Source organism: Nelumbo nucifera, chromosome 2, assembly GCF_055504915.1.
Source record: "Nelumbo nucifera cultivar China Antique chromosome 2, China Antique-T2T, whole genome shotgun sequence".
NCBI classification, from domain to species: Eukaryota; Viridiplantae; Streptophyta; class Magnoliopsida; order Proteales; family Nelumbonaceae; genus Nelumbo; species Nelumbo nucifera.
The window spans coordinates 50,363,643-50,385,820 of NC_142650.1; the positions used below are offsets into that span (position 1 = coordinate 50,363,643).

Sequence of the window (22,178 nt, forward strand, 5' to 3'; positions counted from 1 at the left end):
CTAGCTAAAAGCCAAGAGCTAAACCATTGACTTATAAATTGTTCATATCACATGGAGCCATTTACGGATCAAGATCTGAATACATATCCTCTGATGAGATCTCATTTGGATCTAACTCGGGTCCATCGAAAATGTGCATACCTGACCTATTTATTAATAGGGTAAAATACAAAAACCTCCCCTGAAGTTTCTGACAATTATAAAAACCTCCCCTCTATTTTTGACAAAATCAACAAATACCTCCCTTCCGTCAATGACCAAGACGGGAAACGTTAAAGAGATGACCATTTTTTTCAAAATACCTATTTTACCCTTTCTCAAACACTGTTCATCTTCTTCCTCACACGCACAATGGCAGAATGGCGGTGCACTCCCCCCTCCAACCTTCCCTCTTCTTTAATTTCCCTCTGACTCTCTCTCTCTCTCCCCAACAATGGCAGAATGGCGATGCATTGTTCATCTTTGTGTCTCCTCTTGTTTATTAATGTTTCTGTCTCTGTTGATGAAACTATCTTTACCTTTCATCTCCCAAATCATGTTGACTTGCAAGATTGGAACGACCAAAGCAGCACCAAGAATCCAAGCAGTCACAATGGCATCAACTATCCGATTCCTCTATTGATTCATCCCACCAGAAACCACAACCAGCGGATACTTTCTTCGGTCCTTCACAATCACTTCGCTCGACCTCCGATATTCACCACTGAAATCTAAGCATGGTCAATAACCCAAACCACCTAGCTGCTTCCAAAACTTTGTTTCCTCACCGTCCTCCTCTTCTTGGTGAACGTCCCAACATTTGATCCTAGACCCATCTGTGTAATCGAGTCCTTCCTTGAGAGTAGTGTTTGTTGTTGACCAATGAAACATGGGTTGGGCGAGAAAGGCAACAGTGAGTCGAGATTGAAGCCCAACCCTAACATTCCGATGAAAGCAAAGAGAATGTTGAGGTTGGGCGTTCCAATCTTGGTGCTGCTTTGGTCGTTCCAATTTTGCAAGTCAACGTGATCTAGGGAGATGAAAGGTAAAGATAGTTTCATCAACAAAGACAGAAACATTAATAAACAAGTAGTGCAAAGAATCGAAAGATGAAACTGTAAAACAGACACATTTATAGAAATCCCCTTTTACCAATGATTTTTTAAGGAACGTCTTTGTGGCTTATTTTTTGTTCTATTTTTCTTGATTTAAATCAAACAAACTGAAGAAGAAGAAAAGGAGAGCAAGAGGAGACGTAGAGATGAACAATGCACCGACATTCTATCGTTGTTGGGGGGGAGAGAGAGAATCAAAGGAAAATTAAAGAAGAGAGAAGGTTGGAGGGGGGAGTGCACCACCATTATGCCGTTGTCTGTGTGAGAAAGAAGATGAACAGTGTTCGAGAAAGGGTAAAATAGGTATTTTGAAAAAAATGGTCATCTCTTTAACGTTTTCCATCTTGGTCATTGACGGAAGAGGTATTTGTTGATTTTGTCAAAAATAGAGACAAGGTTTTTGCTAAAATGAAACTATAGAGAAGGTTTTTATGATTGTCAGAAACTTCAGGGGAAATTTTTATATTTTACCCTTATTAATAATTCAGGTTGGGTTTTCAAGGACTCCAAATCCAATCCATTTTGGTCTGGGTTATACCTTCAAATCTGAGTATGTGAATCATTTTTAATTATCAAACCTTGATAAATACGAGTAGGGATCTCAGATTCCCACATCTTAACCTATCCTTAACGTAGGTAGAATTGTTGTTTTCTTTATACATGCACACTTAAATAAACGATGGTGAGACTGAGATCAACAAAGGTTCGAACCGTTCAACAGTTTTGCCAATTTTTATTTTTTTATTATTTTTTTCATTTTTTTGTCAGAACGGGCCATCCATTCGGTTCGAATAGTTAGACCATTCGACCTGGAAACCATACCCCTGACCAATTGGTTGTCCTGTTCAGTTGATGCATAAATGTACTGACTTGGCAATTGGATTGGGTGGGTCGGGTTCAGGTTGGGTCAAGACACTTCGGGTTGATTTCGGGTTGGGTTATCAAATGCTAGACCCTAACTCTAAATGTTCAGGTTAGGGTTGACCCATGGGTATTGGTCATCCCAAAAAATAATTGAAATTAAAAAAATAAAGAAAAACTACATGAAAATTGCTAAAATTAAAGGAATTAATCTTAAAATTCCAAATATAAAATAAAAAACTTGAACATTTAACAATTTAAAGAGTAAACAATAAAGAGTAAAGATTAAATAGAAAAAATTAAAGAATGGAAACTTATAACAATACATAAATAGTCCCAATTAGACTTGACAATCAGGTCAGCGGGTTGACCCATGACCCAACCCAACCCAACCCAATTTTTTCCAGGTTGGGTCAGGTCGGGTCATTCTCACATTCAGGTAACTAAATATGAGACCCTAACCCTGTTTTTTCGGGTTGGGTTGGGTTGGGTCGATTTCGTGGGTTGGATCAACTTTTTGCCAGGTCAAGATTTACCAAAAGTAATGGAGTATTATTCGGGCTCCCGCCTCCCAGCATACCTCACCGTTTCCAAGTTTGGGCTGGCTCAGAAAAGTGTTTGTTGATTGCTGACCCGAAAAAGTAAGAAACAATGAAATCCAAAAAAAACAATTGGCTGGGTTACTGTTGTACTTAAGGTGGTGTTTGGTTCGTGGTTGAAAAAAAGGGTGGTTGTGTTTTAGAAGCATATCACCTCTTTCCAAAGTAAAAATATTGGTTTTGAGTTATCATAAGCATTTTGCTAGGTATGATTGTTTTTGTGTTCTAAACCACAGAAGTCAGAACCACAACCACAAAAAGAACACCCCCTTTTAGGGGTGTTCACGGGTCGGGTTGGGTCGGTTTCTTGGGATTTTCCCAACCGACCCGACCTGGTCGGGTTAGCTAAGGTGGGAATCGAAACCGACCCACTGACAGGCCAAACCGACCTGGTCGGTTTGAGTCGGGTTGGGTCGGTCTCGGTCGGTTTCGGTTTTGCTCCTGTACAAAGCCAAATAAAATCTGAATTAGTTGATAATTTGATATTCAAGAGTCCAAGATAAATCTAAATTTAATTCAAGTAAAGAATAAAATCAATAAATTCTTCATGTAAAAACAAGTGTCAATAATGGGCCTTCTAGAGTAAAAAACTAGGTAAATCTAGGTAGGTAAATCAATAAAATAAAAATTTAGAAACCTTCTAAATTCTAATCTAGGTAAAAAACTAAAAAAAAACACCTAATTGAATTCTAATTGTAATTGCCTAATGGGCCTTCTAGAGTTCTAGTTCTAGTAGAAGTCTAAAAGTAGAAGACTATTAGGAATTAGGAAACTACTCAAACTAGGAAGTAGGAACTACCAAACTAGTAGAATACTAGTTCGGTTCGGGTCGGGTTGGTTTCGGTTTTCACGCAAGAAAACCAAAACCGACCCGAGATTTCGGTTTATGTATGTGCCCAACCCAAAACCGACCGGTACGGATGAAAACCCGGCCAACTCGGGTTAGGTCGGCCCAGGTTGGTCGGTTTGGTCGGATTGGGCATTCTTATGAACTACCCCCTTTGAATCTATGATGCCAAAAAGAGCTTTAACCTGTTTGAAGCAAAATTAATTACTTGGGCCTGAAGAACCAGGGCCTTTTCAAAGCCCAAAAACATCTGCCCAAACAATACACCAAAGCCCATTATTATTCTTGAGAGAGAGAGAGAGAGAAAGAGAGGCCTTACACAATTTCATTGCGTCGAATCCCCCATCAATACTACAGCTGAAAGAAAAGAAGGCCAAATAAACCAAGTATGTGGCCTAGCCAAAAAAAAAAAAAAAAGAAAAGAAAGAAAGTTATCCAGTGTTGCCAAATCCCATACTGTCAAGATTATTAAACCGCAACCAGGAATTTGAAAAAGCTATCAGATTAAGATGGTCGATGTTTCGTCCGATTTGAAAACCAATGTTTTCATATTTAGGAGGGAATATCGTTCATGGAAGAGAATTTGAAATGCGGCTTCGATCGTGTCCGTCATGTGTTTCAACATTCAAGTTTGAACCCATCTGCAATTAGGTAGTTCGTGCGTGCTTCTAAAAATTGAAGGAGGGAGTTTCAACATTCAAGTTTGGAATTGAACTAGTTCGTTGTTCAATTCCAAAAGTGAAGCAGAAGCAACACTGCAGCAGTTGCAATTAAGAATTCTTTGGATAGCAGAGAAGTGTTGTTAGGAAGGAAGGAAGGAGGAAGGAGGGACAACTAGTTCAACAATGGGTTGCGATCGACGCTTCAATTCACAGTTGCAATTAAGGTCTTCATTTGCCCTTATTCGCCCATTTAATTTTTAACCCACGAGGCATTCCTTATTTTGGCCCATCGAGGCCTTCTGATAAATGCCCATCAAGGCATTTCTTTTGGTTGACCCATTGAAACTCATTCCCTGTCTTAGACTAGCCCATGATGACCCACTTTTAGTTCCAATAACCAGCTCATGGAGATTTTTCTCTCCAAAAGAAGCAATAGGACAACAAGGTCAGCATGTCATCATCTATTTGCCACGTCATTAAACAGTGACCTTGTAGGTTGCTTAATCAAACACAGGAAAATCATTGTGATCCCATGTATTTGAGGGGCCACATTAGGTAACAACATAAGATTTGGTGGTTCAGATGTAATTAAGTTGTGATAAGATAATTAGGAGGATGAGAAATGAGAGATTTAAGATAGAATTTGTGTTAGATTAGGATTAATGGTTTAATCTTCATGTAATTCCAAGATTTTATAATTAATGAAATTGTTCAGCCTTCTCTGAGTTTTTTCAATATTAGTGTGTTTCTTTAATAGTTTGATTTTTAAACAGTAAACTAGTAAAGCAACTAAAGCAGCTGAAAGTGTGAAACTGATAAAAGAGACGGTGCACGTTCTAAGTTGAACATTGAAAGGAAGTGGTACACAAACACACAAAATTACAGGATACTAATCCATAAAAATAATATTATGAAATCCTTCCATCCTTGGAAATCATCAACTAGTATCCTTGTTTAACTTCTCAGCTAACTAGCTCCTACACCACACTTAGAATTCATAGAGGCAGGTACCATTGTCGCTCCTAGCAGTGGGATCGAAGTTCTTTGCAGCGGGATCAGTGCAACCTTCAGGGACAGGAACATTCACCTGCTGAGCAGCTTTGCCTGCAATTAACAAAACCAAACCTTAGATAAATCCTTCTTCACTCATACTACATATTTGTCTAAAAAGGCAGATGCAAACCTCCCATCAAGGCCTGAAGGATTAAGGGTTCTAACCATAGAAAGTTCCTCTCTTAATAGAATCCTCATTGGCATCTCCAAGAGCTGCCTCGCTCAAGTATTTGTCAGCCAACTGAACTCTCTTCACATTCTCCTGTTCTTGGACAAGCATGTTTCCATACTCGAGCAGCTTCTCAAGTGTCATCTTGGGCTGCTCGAATGTTGGGGGTCCCTCCTTTGAGTTCACCAGCTTCTTTCCAACGCTTTCGACTCCCACACCAGAGATCCACTTCCTCACCTCATCATCGTAAACTCTGGCTCTGAGGGCACCGAAGAAGTCTGCATCCCGGCAATTAATGTGATCAACTTAATACACCCAAATTCCCATGTATGCATGTATATATACAGTGTTATAACTTAATAATGAAGCTTAATTACCGATGGATTGTCCAGGGAAAGTGTCGACTAGTTTGACGATGTCGTCATTGGGGACATTGTCGGCCCTGAAGATACCAGTGCAGACACCAATTCTATCTTCGCGGGTGGGTGCCCAGTAGAACTTCTCCATACGACCGTCACGGATGAGAGGAGCATACAATGTGGAGAAGTCATTACCAGTGACGATGATGGGGACACGGGCGTTTTCTTCTTTGTTGTACATACCAGGGAGCTGAACGTTTGTTGGGTTGTCGGCAATGTTCATGAGGGTCGCGTTCACCATCTGGTTGTTTACTGTGTATTGGGTGGTTCCTCCAAGCCTACCGGCTCCTGCATCAAGATCGTTGATGAACAGGCAGCACATCTTTCCCTTGGCGATGATGTCCGCTGCCTCACGGTACCTTTGCCTGATCAATTTTGCGGGCTCTCCGGCGTTTCCACTTTCCAATTCTCCGGCACTCATCATGATGGGGCTGAAATATTCCATCACCATATAAGATGAAAATGTCTGAGCTTTAATTCGGAATCATAATTATTAATGGGTATCTCGACGTTAATAAGAAACTTCAATTTCTCCAGCTTAATTAGAACAATTGATTTGGGATGATATTCCTCCTAAAACTCTACTTCGATTTTTTATTGTGCAAGGTTTTGGAGTATTAACAGAACCAGACAGGGAGGGATGAACTCACTTGATTCCCATCTTGGCAAAGACGAGCTCACATTGGAATGATTTTCCCTGACCTTTGCCTCCCCAAATACCCAAGATAAGAGGAACCTGTATGTAACGAATTCAACAGAGCGGCAATTAATCAGAAACCCAGTTCACAGAATTCCGTGATAGTAAATGTAAAGCTAGTAGTGTTACATACCTTGATGTTGGGCAAGGTCATGTAATTCTTGGTGATGTGAACAACAAGCTTGTCCATGAAAGCGGGAGCTATGTAGAACCCGTCCATGTTGTTGTCCAAATTGTACCTGCAACATAGTTCGCCAACATATGATCAAGACAATAGTCCTTGGTTCCTGTCTGTGATTTAGCGCGATTGCAGAGAGAGAGAGAGAGAGAGGATCACGTACTGGCGAAGGCCTTGGCTGATGTACTCGTATGAACTCAAGACAGCATAGTGGGTTCCAGCGTCTTGAGGAGCTTGGAAGAGGGAGTCCACCATACCCTTTCCTCTGGTGATGTCCTGCTGGTCATCTGATATATCGTAGGCGAGGCCCCTCCATTTGTCCTTGTTGGTTTGCTTTGTCTCATCAATTTCTGCAACTACCTTGAAGCTTCCCGATGAAACCTTTGGCTGGGTGAAGCCAGAGCTCACCTTCTTCAAGTTGCTGCCAAAGAAGGCCGAGTTGGGGACTGAAGTTCCGGCACCAGAGCTGTGCAAGTTCAGCTGCATCAAAGGCAACCCCTTCTTTATATCCAATAAACCAACATGATTCAAATGGAATCGCAGATTCCATCTCTTTGAATTGAAACCCAGTCAGGCCCAAGAAAATTCAGAACTCATATATCAATTCAAGGACTGAATTCTGATGGTCACCCTCGAGAACACAAAATTCTACTAATGATCTTCAGACATTTTAGGAACAAGGAGATGAAATTGTACAACTCTGAGGTCTTGATACAAAACGAATTTAGATGAAATAAAAAAAAAAAAAAAAAAAAGAAAGGACTCGTGAAGCTAAAAGAGTTTAAAAACGAAGAATCCCAATGATTATATTTATATCGAAGAGAAAGCAAAGACAGACAAATGTAAGAGAGAAAAAAAAGGCGGGAAAAACACTATACCGGTGCCCTGTTAACAGATCCGATGGTTGAGATAGCAGTAGCCATTGGTAGTACTACCAGGATCCCACGGCTTCGATGGAATGGAGGCGCCGGAGAGAGCAGGAACGAACTGAAACCGCAGTGATCGTCTGATGAGATGAAGTGGTGAATGGGAAAGAGTTTTATAATAGTAGCTGAGTTTGAGTGTGTCAGAAAACAGAAAACCTGTGGATCAGCTTAAGGAATCCCCAACGGCCACACAATTCGGATTGCCCTGGTGACACGTGGCAGTCTCTAAAGAGGATAGCCGTTCTGCGATATATTGTCCAAAATGGAGGTTTCTGGGAACGAAGTGAGCTTTGCGGTTAGAGTTGAAGGTTTCTTATTCTCCACTAAAAAAAATGAGAATCTGGTTATTTTTGTTACCACACAAAGCTCTTCTCTTTGGAAAATTATGGGCTGCTGCTTTGTTTTTTTCTTTCCACGTTTGTATGGAACGGTAGAAATATATGTTATTTGTCTGTAAGTGCCACGTGTAGGGCGGATAATTATTTTCATTCTTCCTCGGATGATGCAACTGACCCATATTGTCATATTACAAGTTTACAACAGATTCCCACTGTTCACTTAAATTGTTCAATTTCCAAAATTATGGGCTGCAAGAAAATAACTCCTACATACCATCTTTCTTTTTTAGGTTGTTTTTTTATTAATTTAAGAGGAAATTTGCCCTTTTTTCCTTGGTGATGAACGAAATTCAATAAAAATATTTTTTTGGTTGAGAAATGTGACCTCTTCACCTCTTGTCAATATGGGTTTTGTCCAAATCATCCTGCATCCAAATAAATTTTCGCACTTTTATTATTATTATTTTTTGTGTATGAAATGTTATAGAGGAAGATACACATGAGATCCACTGGCCTTACCATGGAAAGTATATAGCTATGCAGGTTTTATTTTGATCCCACATTTCCATATTCAGAGGGATTGATGATTGAACATCTCATTAAAGATTAAACTGAGGTACAGAACGGTATGGAAAAACAGAATTCAAGTAGCTCACCCCACATGGTTGGGATTAAGAATCAGACCTTCATTACAATTGATGAGAGTTGGGATATTTGAATTATATTGGATTTTCCCACAAGTCCTCTCCTCCCGAAGATGGTTCCCCCACCATGGAAAATCGGTGACGAGAATGACGAGATACAGAAGCCTAGCGAGAAGAAACTCGGGTTTCACAACTACCAACTATCAAGTTTTAGCCACACCCACACATTACGATTTACAGAGGAGAAGAACCAAGTTACTAATTGCTTAATTGATTGGGGTACTCGGGGCCAGATCATCTCAGATCAGATGAATATCTTGATGGAAAAGGTGAGCAAACGATGGAAGAGAAATGAGTAAATGAAAAACAAATTCTGAATTTTAATAATGGAGGAGGACAACAACATATTTCGTTAAGGGAGACACGATCAAAGTAGGAGATCCCCCAGCCACCTGGCTAATAAAGCATTAATCCACACATGCATGCAATAATGGAAGCCTGTGTTTTCACGATTAGTTCTAAAATATGTACAAAGAACAAAGAACAAAGACAACCCGGAAAAGGGAGGGCGGGGAGCAACCAAAATTATGCAGTTAGTTTAACAAAAAGTCCAAAATACACAAAACCAAATAGAATTACACAATAAATCCTAGTGTAGTCGTCCCATATACCATTGAGAGGCTCTCCCTTTGTGTACAAATATCCATACCATCCCCCAATTCCTAGCGCCATTAATGTTTTCCCCAAGCACATCTCTCTCAAGCCAATTGATGACAAGAATAGAGGAGTCCTGGTTAAGCCTCCACAATCCAACCATCGTGGCAATGTTGAGTCCTCTTTATGCTCAACAGTTCAGAAGTCGAACTCCCCAGTCGCCTGCAGAAAGCAAGGACCAATAATGGAAGCTTCACACATAAGAACTTGAAAATTTATATGACCAAGGATACGGGAAAAGGGCAAAAAAAAAAAAAAGATATAAACTCTTTTTCCACTCAAAACACCCAGAAGATCAAGAGAACACGTAGCTATAGAATTTAGAATTTATCCCATAAAACACACCTTAGTGAAGAGGATATCCTTATCATTAATGTGCATAATGCCATCCTTGAGTGTGCATTTCCATTTGCTTTTTGTCCTTGTCACCTGTTTATCCATATATGTCGGGCAACATAAAAGTTGTTATCAATTATATTACTAAGTTCTTACTTTCTACAAGTACTCCATGACTTTTGCATTAGAAGCATGTACTGATGAGTTTTACCTTGTCAAACTGCGCCAGAACTAACTGCTGTGCGTTTGGTTCGTCTCCCTGATCCACATCATCAAAATCATCATCGTCATCGTTTTCATTTAAAGGTGGTTCATCATCATCATCATCCCCAACTTCACTTTGTGTGATAACAGCTGGCGTGCCTGTTTGTAAATCTAAACATTTGCAATAAAAGACAGCTTATACTTGTTAGTTTGTCAAAAAAAATTAAAAAAAAAAAATAGTTTTCTTGTCTATATCAAAATAATGCATATTTAAGGAGTTCCATCCAAAAAGGGGAAAAAGTACCTTGGCCCGGTGTGTTCACTGCATTGTAGTCTTCACTTGCAACTCCTTGATAAGGGTATAACTTCATGTTGAAATGAAAAATCAGCATTATATGAAAGGGGAAAAAACTCATTTATGCATATGCAGGACTCTAATAAGAGGCTGCTGGCAATGAAAACTAAGCATTATAAGAAAGCAAAATGAACTCACTTATGCATGTGGACTCTATTGATGGTCTCTGGCTAGCAATCCAAACTAGCCAAATGCTCAACCACATGAAGGGAAGGACAAAAACCAAACTCAAAGTTCAGAAATATGTTGAAGGCTATTTGGTAACGTCTGAAATTGTTTTTGAGCAAATTATTGCTTTATCTTTTTGTGGATAAAATGATTAAATAATAAAATATTCAAGGGTATAGTAGTCTATTCAACTTCAACTTCAGCCATAGGAGCACACAACCTCCTTAAAAACTTATTCACTAAAAGCAATTATCAAAAAAAAAAACAACTTATTCTCTAAAAGACAAAGCAATAAGCTTTTGAGTTCAGCCATTTCAACTGTTATCAAATGGCCCCCAGTCATCCAATCAATGATATGCAATACCAGAGAAAGGTGATGCAAATGCTGTACACAGAACAGTGTCAATCCTAACTACCATTCAAATTACAATCAAATATAAGGCATCTTTCAAATCCTAACCACCAATTAGCAGCCAACTTGCAAGTATCCCAAAAATGTCCTTGTAAGGTTTCATTTAAAAAGAAAAAAAGAGAGGGGGATCTAACTGATCCAGCAAGGTTCCTAATATCTCTAATAGTCTGCATGATTAATTAAGATTCACATGTGAGGTATCCAACCCTTTTGACCATCCACAATGAATTTCTTTTGAGGCTACTTTTGCCCTAAACAATGTATTCCATGCAAATACTGTGGGTAGCCAGAACCACACATGAGAAGAAGCATAAATATGTGATCCTTAAGCATGATATGGTGGGCTTTGGACAAGAAGGGAGTTCCAAAATAGGTATATGGACCTAAGGATATGAATTTAGAACACTTGTAGGAGAGATACTAGATTTTATAGTTACAAAGGGGCTTCACCAAAGCTCAGCACTTGGTTCTTGTTTATTGCACTAGTCATGGATGAATTGACCAAACATATTCAACAGGAGGTCTCATGGTGTTTGTTGTTTGCTAATGATATAGAATTAACTGATGAAACTAACAAAGATTAAATACAAAATCAGGTTAATGGGCAAATACCTTAGAAACAAGAGGTTTTAAAATAAGTAGGACTAAAATAGAACACATGCAATGCAAATTTAAATAAGGAGTACAAATCAAGGTGCACTTAGGATTAGAGACAAAGAGATAACTCAATTTGACCTCCTCCGTTACCTTTGTTTAATAATTCACAACAAGAGAGAGATTGAGGTCGATGCCACCCATAGAATTCACAACAAGAGAGAGATTGAGATCAGTTATATAGGGAATGATATGCTAAGGGGGATGTAGGGTATAAATTGGTAGGTAGACAAGGGCCTATATCCTATGCTTTTTTTTTGAGAGAAGGTAACAGAATTTTATTAGATAAAATAAAGAGTACATAAGGAGATGTACAACATAAACGAGGAAACCCCTGGGGATTACACTGGAATCAAGTTGTCACTATACATTACATCCATGTGTGCTCCTAACTTATCTAAACCATCCACAATAGAGTTTAGTTCCCTCAGAATCCAAATCAGATTAGCACTCAGCAGATCCAGTTTTCTTACACACATCAGTTTCTTATACCTTGTAACATACATTCACAATCTTTTACTAATAAAATAATTTAATGGCTGCTGATCAGGAAAAAAAAAGCCAACTACAGACTAAATGTTTAGATGAAAAAAGGTGCAATGTTTAGGTGGTAAATAGGTTGAATTAAGGAAAACCAATAGAACTGTAGAAATTTCAATCTAGATCTGACAGATATTTGAAAAGAAGAGATTATTTTACTCAGATGCATGTATTTACCGTCTGTTTTTCCTCAAGGTTCAGTTTGGAAGGAGTACAAATACAAATATGTGCAGTACAAATACATACAAAATACAAGGTTTTGCGCTTTACTAGGGCTGGCAATCTTGACCCTAACCCTTTTGACCCACCCAGCCCACCCATACCCACCCAATTTATTGGTAGGTCAATATGGGTCGAGTAACCCATTAGGGTCATTGGAAAAGGGTTAGAGTGGGTTGGGTCGAGGGTACCCATTAGGATCAGGATGGGTTGGGTCGCACAGGTCAAGATGGGTTGGGTCAAAGTCAAGTTAATCTATACTCGCCAAATCTCAAAAAATGGGAGTTATAATGATTCGAACTCAAGCCTCCAAGTATGACAACATCTCATTACACTTCCTAACCACTATGCCACATTTCATTTTGAGAATAAAAGTGAAATAAAATAGATTTTATTAACTTTCGTGGTCACATGCAATTTTATACAAAAGCACTTTTACAAAAGCAATTTTATAAAGTAATTATATAAGGACTTTTATGAAAGCACTTTTACACGAAAGTACTTTTATGAAAGTACTTTTATGAAATCACAAAAGCACTTTTATAAAAGTACTTTTACACGAAAGTACTTTTATTAAAGTACTTTTACAAAAACACTTTTATGAAAGCATAAAAGTACTTTTACGAAAGTACTTTTATGACGAAAACACTTTTATGAAAGCATAAAATAACTTTTATAAAAGTACTTTTACAAAAGCACTTTTACATAAGTACTTTTACACAAACACACCTTTATGAAAGCATATAAAAGTGCTTTTATGAAATCACTTTTATGAAAACACTTTTATAGAAGTACTTTCATAAAAGTACTTTTGCGAAAGCATTTTTATAAAAGTTATGCATTTTTTGCAATTTTTTGGTATTTTTCTGCAATTTTTTGGTGCTTTTTTTGCATTTTTTTGGTGTTTTTCATGCATCTCCTACAATTTTCTTTTTTTCATATTTTCTGATTTTTTCAGAAAAAGTTCTGAATTTTTTGCAATTTTTTTTTCAATTTTCTGCATTTATCTACAATTTTTGCATTTTTGGGTATACAGGTTGACTTGACTCGTTTTTGTCACGTGGCAGTCTTGAGAGATTATTCTCTCAAAAATTATTATTTTGTGTATGCAGGCCTTCCCGACCCATTTTTGTATTTATAAGTGAGGGTGGGTGGGTTAGTATGGGTGAGGGTGGTTGAAGGTCAATATGGATGGGTCAAGTGGGTCAATATGGGTGGGTCAGGGTGGGTTAAGGTTAGGGTTAGGGTGGGTTATGACCCTTTAACAAGAATTGATGAGGGGTCATGGTGGGTTGGTGGGTCAATATGGGTGGGTTGATATTCAACCCTTACCCAACCCAACCCAACCCACCCATTTGCCACCCCTACGCTTTACATATTTGTATTTGTACTCCTTCCAAATGGAGCCTAATGCACATGATTTTCCCCATCTTAAGGTGCATAAAAAGTAAATATGCATTAATTCACTCCTTCCAGGAAATTTTCTTTATATTCTTGTGAATTATCACCTATTAAATAAATCAATATTTTCAATTTCGTCATTAATCGAACAAGCCACATGTATGATCAATCAAAAATCATATCAAATCTGGATGTATTATATTCTTAAATGGATTGAATTTGGATAGGCATCTGATTCGAATTCAACCTATTGAGACCTCTACTTCCCAATGATCAATGACACTACAGATCATTATCCAGAGTCATAACAGAGGATCCATCTCATTAGAAAATACCTGTAACTATTCAAGAAGTTGACCACTTTATTGAAAGACACAACTACTAGACTTTTATCAATTACTAAAGGCAACTTGAAGCATGTGCCAGCAGAATATGCATACAGACAGGAGTGATCACAGTGCACGTATATAGTCCAAGTTGCCTGAGAATAAATGGCTTTGCAGTTACCCATGTACACAAGCATGAATATGTCTTTCTATATGTAGATATAAAAATGGAAATGTCAGAAAAGCATAGTTTACCCCAGGTGTCGTGATTATGTCCTCATATCCATCTGGAATTGGTCCATCATGCTGTGGAATTCTAGAAGCCATATTAGTTTGAGCTGACAGCATCTCACCAATTGCCTTCAGTGTTACAAATTTATTTGGTGAGCTTGCATGACTTGCTTAAAAAAAGACAGGTATATGCATGAGGTGGTATACAGGCTTAGTCGAAGCAAACAAACTGAAAATTTCAAGCAATTCATCAATTGACATAAAGATGCTACTTTCTACATGCAACCAGGATGAAGTCATGAATTTCTATTAATTAAATTATGAAATGAGGGAAATCACACAGAAAATCTGTTCTATTTTTGCATTATGGCCAAAATGTGCTAATATTCCTTCTATGAACAAGATGCATAAAAATGAAGCACAAAATGAAAAATATAATTGATACTAACCATATCAACTGAAAATTATATATATCAGAATTGACAAGGTACGGAGCTCATTTTAAGGTGATATACCCATGCACCAAGCATCTTTCATTATACTTCACTTTTATTGTTGAGTTTTAACCATTGATACTAGAAAAGGTGTAGAATGAGTAGGTCCTGGAAAATTAGTAACTAGTCCACTAAAAATTCCTCACTTGAAATTTTTATTGCTAATTTGACTTTATGGCCCTAATGAATATTTTAGTTACAATTTTGTTTCATTAATCTAAGCTTAAATTTTCATGTCCCAAGATTATCCTTAAAAAAAGGTTCTTATAACAAAAGACATGTAAAAATTTATCAAAATATAGAAGGTACTTTATAAAAGCACCACTTTTTCTTATTTCCTTTTAATGTCGAGTCTTAACCATTCTTTAGGAAATTATAGAACATAACATAAGCAAAATGAGAAGGTCATGGAAAATTAGTGAACATGCCACCAAAAGTCCTTCTAACTGGAAATTTTATAGTTAAGTTCATTTTTATGGCCTCAATGAATATTTTTTAATGACAATTTTGTTTGAGTAATCTAAGCCTAAACTTTTGCTTCTCAGGATGATCCTCAAAATAGAAATTCTTACAATGAAAAAACATGTAAAAAATTATCAAAATATAGAAGATAGTCCATAATTATCTGAGAACATGATAGAATGTGTTATCTAATTTATTATGTGTTTTGTAACTTATATTGATGACCTTTCCATGCAGCAACTAAAACACATTTTAGAGTCAACAATTGACAGTCTGAAAGAAGCATGTATGGTCATGCAGCTCCATATACCTTGGGATAATATAATTTTGAGAAAACCTTCAGTTTGAGGTCTGTCCAGTGTTTTAAAAGCGCAAGGCGCAAAAAAGGCACAAGGGCCATTTTGCGCCTGAGGCGCAAGGCTCAAGGTGAGGCACGCGCCTTTTTGAAGCAAGGCGCACAATTTAAAAAAAAAAAAAAGATAAAAATCAAAAAATTATAAAACATAATATTAATAAAAATATAAACTTAAGTTTTAAAATAAATGTTTTAAAAAACCTATTATCTAAAATTAAAATACATATATATATATAATATGTAAAGCATATTCAAATGAGAATTTAAAAATGAAATCAAACATATAAAACATTTTCAAGCATATAAAACCCACAATCTCTTTTTTTTCTCAATTGCATCAAGTAGCTAATGTGACATTACATTCCTAATTCTACGAACCGCCTTTGTGCCACGCCCCTCGAGGCAAGCCCAAACAAGTCCATGTTAAGGTCTTAAATTCTTAGTTTTCACACAATAATAATTTTATAGTTTCAATTGCTTTTAAGAAGATATTTTATTAGGATGAATGAATAGACAACATTACCAAATAGGGGACTCAAAAAAAGGAAAAGGCGGCAAATTTTCAAAAGGTGCATGTGCCTTTTGAATGGGCTGCACCTAGGACCTGGGCGAGGCGCCTACCCTAAAATGCGCCTCGCCTGTGCGCCTAGGCGGGCCTTTTAAATCACTGGGTCTGTCTTCACTATTAGATCCAGGTGGTCAATAAGAGGTGCAAAGCCTCTTCCAATATCCTTTGAAAATGTGAAGTAAAAGCCCATCTTGAAAGGGCCTACCTCTCAACTAGTACATGAATAATGTTATCACTCAGAAGACAAACCTATCTTTCCATTTCCTATGTACATCAAACCCTGATTCATATGGGCACATTCTCATGCATGGCCTTTATACCCTTTTCCTAATTGCTTTTATACAACTACTCTATATTGTCTAAGAGGGAAAGGAATATTATGTTATAATAAAAGGATATATTATCTGCCAAATCAAAAAGAGATCATTGCCATAACAGACAGTTCAATAAATAGGGGGAGAATCTTGGGGTAAGGAGGGAGGCCAAGAAGAGTTCGGTGAGGTGGAAGATTGACCTGTGGCTTTGCAGGTGCATCGATTCTCTAGCACGGTTGTTGCAGAATTGATGTGTTTCTTTTGCTTTCTCTGTTTTTGTTGTTCTTGTTGGTTGGTCGTAGTTGTGTGGTCTAGGGGGTGTTATCTTGGCACCTGCTCTGAGGTTGTATTCAGTTTCTTTTTTCTTTAATAAAATTTTCTCCTTTTACTAATCAAATAAATAAATAAATAGACTCTTTTGATGGTTGGGTGCTTTTGAGCACTCCAACTTGCAAACTCAAGTTATATATCATTCTTAATAAGTGGTAAGAATGATTGTTTTAGAAGTAACTATAGGAGGGCAAGAGACCCATGAGCATGTACAAAATGGAATTTCTCAAAGAGAGCTTAGCACTGAGTATGGTTGGATTTTCCTATTTCGATTTCCATGATAAGTGCTCAGCCCACACCCCACAGCATCTGAGATAAATGAACATTTCTTGTTTATCATAAAAGGTGTAATAAATTGAAGCTAAAACGCCAACTCCAGTGTTTTGACTAAACTCCATGAACCTTAAAACATAAGTTGTAGGTAAATTTTGGATGAACATTGAACTCAACAATGAAAATTAAGAGAATGATTACCCCCTTTATGGAATATGTATTTAAGACTATTTTGCAGATGTTGTAAATAGAGGCATACTTTGGGTACCATCTAAACACATGAACAAAGCAATTGACATACATGAAAATAGTGCCTTCTGTATTTTATAGTTCCCCAAAATAGGCCCTTGGTAGTTAATATTCCTTTCCCTCCCCTTCCAGCCACTACAAACTACTGTCATCATTACCTGATGAATACTTCCAGCACAGTGCCTCCACCTTTTTATGGAAAAGAAAATTCCTTATACACTCTGATTGCAATCAACATCCAAAGGATCATTAGGCTCAAAGGAAAATCAAATTGTGGAAAAGGTCATAGGATTATATTATAGGCTGTTTATAATTCATTTAGCAGCTTGTTTCCATAATGCCTTCTGTATTTTATAGTTCCCCAAAATAGGCCATTGGTAGTTAATCTTTCTTTCCCTCCTTTCCTTCCAGCCACTACAAACTACTGTCGTCATTGTCTGATAAAGACTTCCAGCATGGCACCTCCACCTTTTTATGGAAAAGAAAAATCCTTCTACACTCTGATTGCAATCAACTTCCAAAGGGTTTAGACTCAAAGGAAAATCAAATTGTGGAAAATGAATATTAGGATTATACTATAGGTTGTTTATAATTCATTTAGTAGCTTGTTTCCATAACCTTCTCTCACCATTCTTCTTATTATGAAGTTATTAATGTATATTGTGGAAAGCAATTACCTACAGCTTCTGCAAACAACATTGTTGTATTTTCACCTCTTAACAACCATCACTTTCATGGACAGTGCTAACCATGTAATTCAATCATACAGGCATTTCCTAATACCAAAAGAAAGCAAACAATTTTTATCATTTTATTTAGGAATTAGAACAACACTGCCTGTCCCAAGTAATAAATGTAGTTTCCAAGACAAGGACTTTCTAACAATTGAATAAGGAAGCCAAGTTAATATGTAGGAAAGAAGTACTTCTGCTTGAAGACCCTCCAGATTGACATCTCCAGCTCCATCCTGTTGTGGTATGTATGGGCCGGTATTAAAATGTGGGGCAAGATCCTCACGTTTCCGCTTTCCAGATGATACAAAAAAGTCCTGGATTTCACTCCAATACCAGAACCAGTAGATAAGTTCAGCAGCTTCAGTTTATCAATATTTTCAGAAAAAATAAGCTAATATTTTATCAACAGTGGAAAGGGGAAGGTTATTTTATGAATGAGGAGGGGTTCTATATATAAAGATTTTAAAACCTTGTTTTAAATCCAGATTCCTGCTAGAAGTTTTTGTTACAAAACTCTTGAACTTAACCAGTTCCTACAGAGAAAGATAGGGATTACCTGCGTTGTAGGTTGATGTGAAGTACCTCTGTCCACCTCATCCCGCCCTTCAACATAAGCTGCAAAATACAAGAATTAATAATTAGTAGAACCAATAAAACTAGTGATCTAATAATAAATAGAACCACTAAAGGCAGTGATGCGAAGGTGTAGCTCATACTTACCAACATTAACATCAACACCAAGAGGTCTTTGATTCATCCAGGGAGAAGGTGGTTGCTGCAACAACAAGAGTACAGGATCACCATTTGTTTTATAACCAAGTGAACCCAGGAACCATCATTACGCCAGAATTAAGCCTGGAACAGGACAGCTAGAAGCATAACTGGCCATATATCAAAATTCATTTTATCCTCAGAGAATGGCTTGCAGACAACTCAAGAAAATTGGAACAGAGATGAACTGAAGGACCAATGAAACAGAGTCTTACCTGCTGAAAAAAAGAAGCACGAAACAAGGCTTACCATGTAAGGACTAGGTCTTCCAACCTTGACCTCAGGGACACCACCAGTATCATGTGGAGTGGTAGGATAGTCATTGGGTCCAGGAAGGTGATACATGGAGTTGTCCACTGTCCCTGGTAAGGGCGTCTGCATGGGAGTCTGCAAAGGTGTCTGCATTTGAAAGCCCAACGAAATTATTAAACCATGAAATAAGTACTTTAAAATCAGCACAAAGAGGAGGGGAGGTTTACTGGTGGAAAGAGCATATCGGCTGTAGGAGTTTCATACTCCTCAGTGCCCTCGTATGGCACATTAAGATCATGAACAGGAGTTATAGCACCACCGGCAACCGTCTTGGGCACAGAAGACCTCTCTATTGGACCACATATGGCACCACATTGCATCATTTTCATTTCCCAGAGCTGGAAAGCCCCCAAAATAATTACACCAAAAAGAACAAAAGATTAGTTTGATAAATCCGTAAAGTTCAGGAGAAAAAACATCAGAAACCTAGAAATAGTAGAACAATAAAAGCCCATAATTTCACGAATTCAGAATTTCAGAAGAAAACTGAAACGAATCGCGGCAGGGAAAACCCTTATCAGATGACAAAAGCGAAGAATATTGGGAGTTACCGCCTGAAGCTCACTAAGAACAGCCTCTCCGGGGCCTCCATTGATAAAATCATCGCGAACCTTGTCGACAACGTCTTCAATGACGTGGATGTACACTTGGCTTGTCGTCGTGGCCATCTCTGATAATTAAATCTGAAGCAACTCTCTTAAGGTGGATTTTTGCCGGAGAAGATGATGAAAATTCGCCGGATGGAAGAATCAGAAAGGCAAATTTGAGAGCTGAAAGGCAAAAAAGCATAGAAAGTGGGGTTTGTAGATGTTCGTCTAGGGTTCAATCGTCAAGTAGCACAATAAGAGAGAGAGAGAGAGAGAAGGCGCGGACGAGAGAAGTAGAATAAAGAGGAGAATATAAATAGGTTTGCATCCGTTTACAGAAGTTCAGGGACACGTGTCGGACATTTGTACAACTGGACAGAACCCCAGTTCCTTAAGCTTTAGATTAGATATTAAAAAACCAGAGTGACCAGACAAGTAGAGAGAGCCATTCCCGACCGGACCGGCGACCGACTCATCGCCATCGGATATCATTAAAATTACAAAATATTCCCTAGCCCCGCAAATCACAACTCATCCACAACTTGTTAGATCATATCACAACGATGGAAACGCAATTACTTGACAAAACGAATTGATTGATCTGAACCGTCCATGTATAAAACGGATAAGAAAATTCGTAAGGAGATCAATGGCTTCGGGCTCGCTTGCCTATTATGCCGACTGCGGTGCTGAAGATCAAGAGATGGCACAGAATCGGTTCGTTTCTCTCCGTACTCTGTTTGAACGGTTTCTGTTCAATCTTGTTTCTTTCTGTTCTCGTTATCGTTATCGTTAATTTATTGTTAAATAAATTTGGTATCTGGAGATGTATTACATCCGTCACACAGAATGGTTCCTTTACCACTATTCTTTCCATTCTTCGACGGAATTTTGAGTTTTTAGGTTCGTGAAGGGAAAGGCATCATGCTTCATTTGCATAAAAAATACCCTTTTTTTGCAACATCTTGATTCTTGAGTTGAGGATAGAAAGAAGACATTAAAAAACCAAAGAAAACGAGCTGATATATAGTAATCAAAAGAGAAAGAAGAAATCTTGATCTTTAGAACCAGAGTTGCTTCCTTGAAAATGTTTAATTCTTCAATGTGAACCTATCTTGTTTCTATCGAATCAAGGGTATTAGATCAAGGATGTAGAGAGAGACATGAATTAGACTTTCAGAATGGAAGAGAAAGCCTCTTTACTTATAAAGCTCCCTCAGTCTCATGCATGACTGAGATAGCTAATTTTGTGCAATTCACTGTAAATTATTTCTCCCTTCTCCCATACCCACCACCCCCAGCAGAAGATTGTAAACTAATGTAAATGAAGAAATATGGTGGGGATCGGAAATGACAACCGCTGCTTGCTCTTTTTTTTTTTTTTTTTTGACGCCAAAAAAGGCTACGTTGCTTGCTCTTTTAACAAATGATAAACTACTGGCAAGCTATCTTCTTTTTTTGTAAATATTCATTTCCTAGTAAATCAAATAATAAAAGGAACATATATATAACAAAGAAAATTAAGATGTGATGATTAAAATTGTATTGTATGCGATCAACATCTTCAGACTTCGGTATAATTTTACTGCACTTTTTCAAGAAAATAGGAAGTTCTGGAAAATGCCTAATTTTTTATTAGAAATTAAGGATCTCAATTACTTGCAGAAGATCATGGAAAATTTGTGATAATGTAAGAGATATTTATAACAGGCTTATCCATTGAACGTTATACACTCCTTTCAATGAGATGGAAGCAGTAATAATTTATCAAGCGTTTTAACGATTCTGCCTGGTACTGGAATTTAGCTACCTAAAGCACAAAAGCACTTTCCAGGAGCTTATCCCAACAACCCCTTATTCTTACTCTCTCTATTTCTACTTTCAAGGTTTCCAAAAATCATGATTGAACTATCTATCAAAAAAAAAATCATGACTTAACTGATAATCCTGGTTATGAAACATTGACCTGAGAGAGCTTACTTCGTGACTTCAATGAGCCTTGAAATTTCTAAAATTTTGCCAAAGGTAATTTGAAGTAACCATTCTTTTTGTAAGCTATGTTGTCTGGCTTTTCCTCTACTCAAAGTTAACAATTACTTAGCCAAACCAGAAGCTGAAATTTTTATTACTGTTCTGGTATTTTCAGAGTTAAAATTATAAGAATAACAACTACAGGTCATTATGATGGAATTTGCTATCTTAACTCTTTACTGTGATCTGAGGCAAAGGAAAAGCCTAAATGCATAAATATGCAATGAAGATGGAAGTTCATGCATTGCATTGTATGTTTAAGATGTTTGTCATATGGAGAAAATTTATTGAGAGCTCCTCTCTAGCACCTATTGATCTATTCCTTGTATGTCTAACTGATGGAAAGTTACCTGGACACCTCATATGGGGGCGGTACTATGTCCATTCTTTCACTTTGCAGAGTATATTGCTTTGCCTGTTTACATCAAGGTAACATTTTGGAAAGTGTGTAGATTGCTTTATAGGTTATAGCACATTATACCTTTACTCAAGGTAGTGGAACTGTTGCACTGAAGAATTTCAGAGGCTGTGAAGAGCTAGACAGTGAGAAAATTATCTCCTTTAAAGAAATTAGTTCCCATTCCACATGGTAAATCTTGAGCATGATACATCATTATGGCAGTTAATTTTGTCATAATGGAGTTTTTACTA

At 37.5% G+C, this 22,178-nt stretch overlaps 2 protein-coding genes across 3 annotated transcripts; both read right to left on the reverse strand.

The window, feature by feature from the left end:
• Positions 1-4,876: 4,876 nt before the first annotated feature.
• LOC104601096 (ribulose bisphosphate carboxylase/oxygenase activase, chloroplastic) lies at positions 4,877-7,642 on the reverse strand. Of its 2 annotated transcripts, none has more exons than XM_010264287.3 (7): positions 7,458-7,642; positions 6,743-7,059; positions 6,535-6,640; positions 6,355-6,440; positions 5,663-6,135; positions 5,282-5,563; positions 4,877-5,167 (listed from the first exon to the last, which is right to left on the reverse strand). In XM_010264287.3, exons 1-7 carry the CDS (start codon positions 7,500-7,502, stop codon positions 5,052-5,054), a joined length of 1,425 nt encoding a protein of 474 aa, XP_010262589.1. In that variant the 5' UTR covers positions 7,503-7,642; the 3' UTR covers positions 4,877-5,051. The 2 variants fall into 2 exon arrangements, with proteins under 2 accessions (XP_010262589.1, XP_010262590.1); XM_010264288.3 differs by having other exon boundaries at positions 5,247-5,563.
• Positions 7,643-8,970: 1,328 nt separating this feature from the next.
• LOC104601097 (transcription initiation factor IIA large subunit-like) lies at positions 8,971-21,932 on the reverse strand. The gene is made up of 11 exons (XM_010264289.3): positions 19,461-21,932; positions 19,077-19,247; positions 18,847-18,996; positions 18,547-18,601; positions 18,383-18,441; positions 18,018-18,140; positions 14,072-14,176; positions 10,046-10,106; positions 9,749-9,912; positions 9,547-9,630; positions 8,971-9,363 (listed from the first exon to the last, which is right to left on the reverse strand). Exons 1-11 carry the CDS (start codon positions 19,575-19,577, stop codon positions 9,340-9,342), a joined length of 1,113 nt encoding a protein of 370 aa, XP_010262591.1. The 5' UTR covers positions 19,578-21,932; the 3' UTR covers positions 8,971-9,339.
• Positions 21,933-22,178: the final 246 nt, after the last annotated feature.

Coding starts and splice junctions, on each gene's coding strand:
- LOC104601096 (XM_010264287.3), bottom strand. CDS start 7,502: ATGGCTACTGCTATCTCAACCATCGGATCTGTTAACAGGGCACCG. Junction 7,060..7,457: donor GATCTGTTAACAGGGCACCG/GTATAGTGTTTT, acceptor CCTTTGATGCAG/CTGAACTTGCACAGCTCTGG. Junction 6,441..6,534: donor TGACCTTGCCCAACATCAAG/GTATGTAACACT, acceptor CGTTACATACAG/GTTCCTCTTATCTTGGGTAT.
- LOC104601097 (XM_010264289.3), bottom strand. CDS start 19,577: ATGGCCACGACGACAAGCCAAGTGTACATCCACGTCATTGAAGACGTT. Junction 18,602..18,846: donor GAAGACCTAGTCCTTACATG/GTAAGCCTTGTT, acceptor TTGTTGTTGCAG/CAACCACCTTCTCCCTGGAT. Junction 9,913..10,045: donor AGTGAACACACCGGGCCAAG/GTACTTTTTCCC, acceptor GCAAATGTTTAG/ATTTACAAACAGGCACGCCA.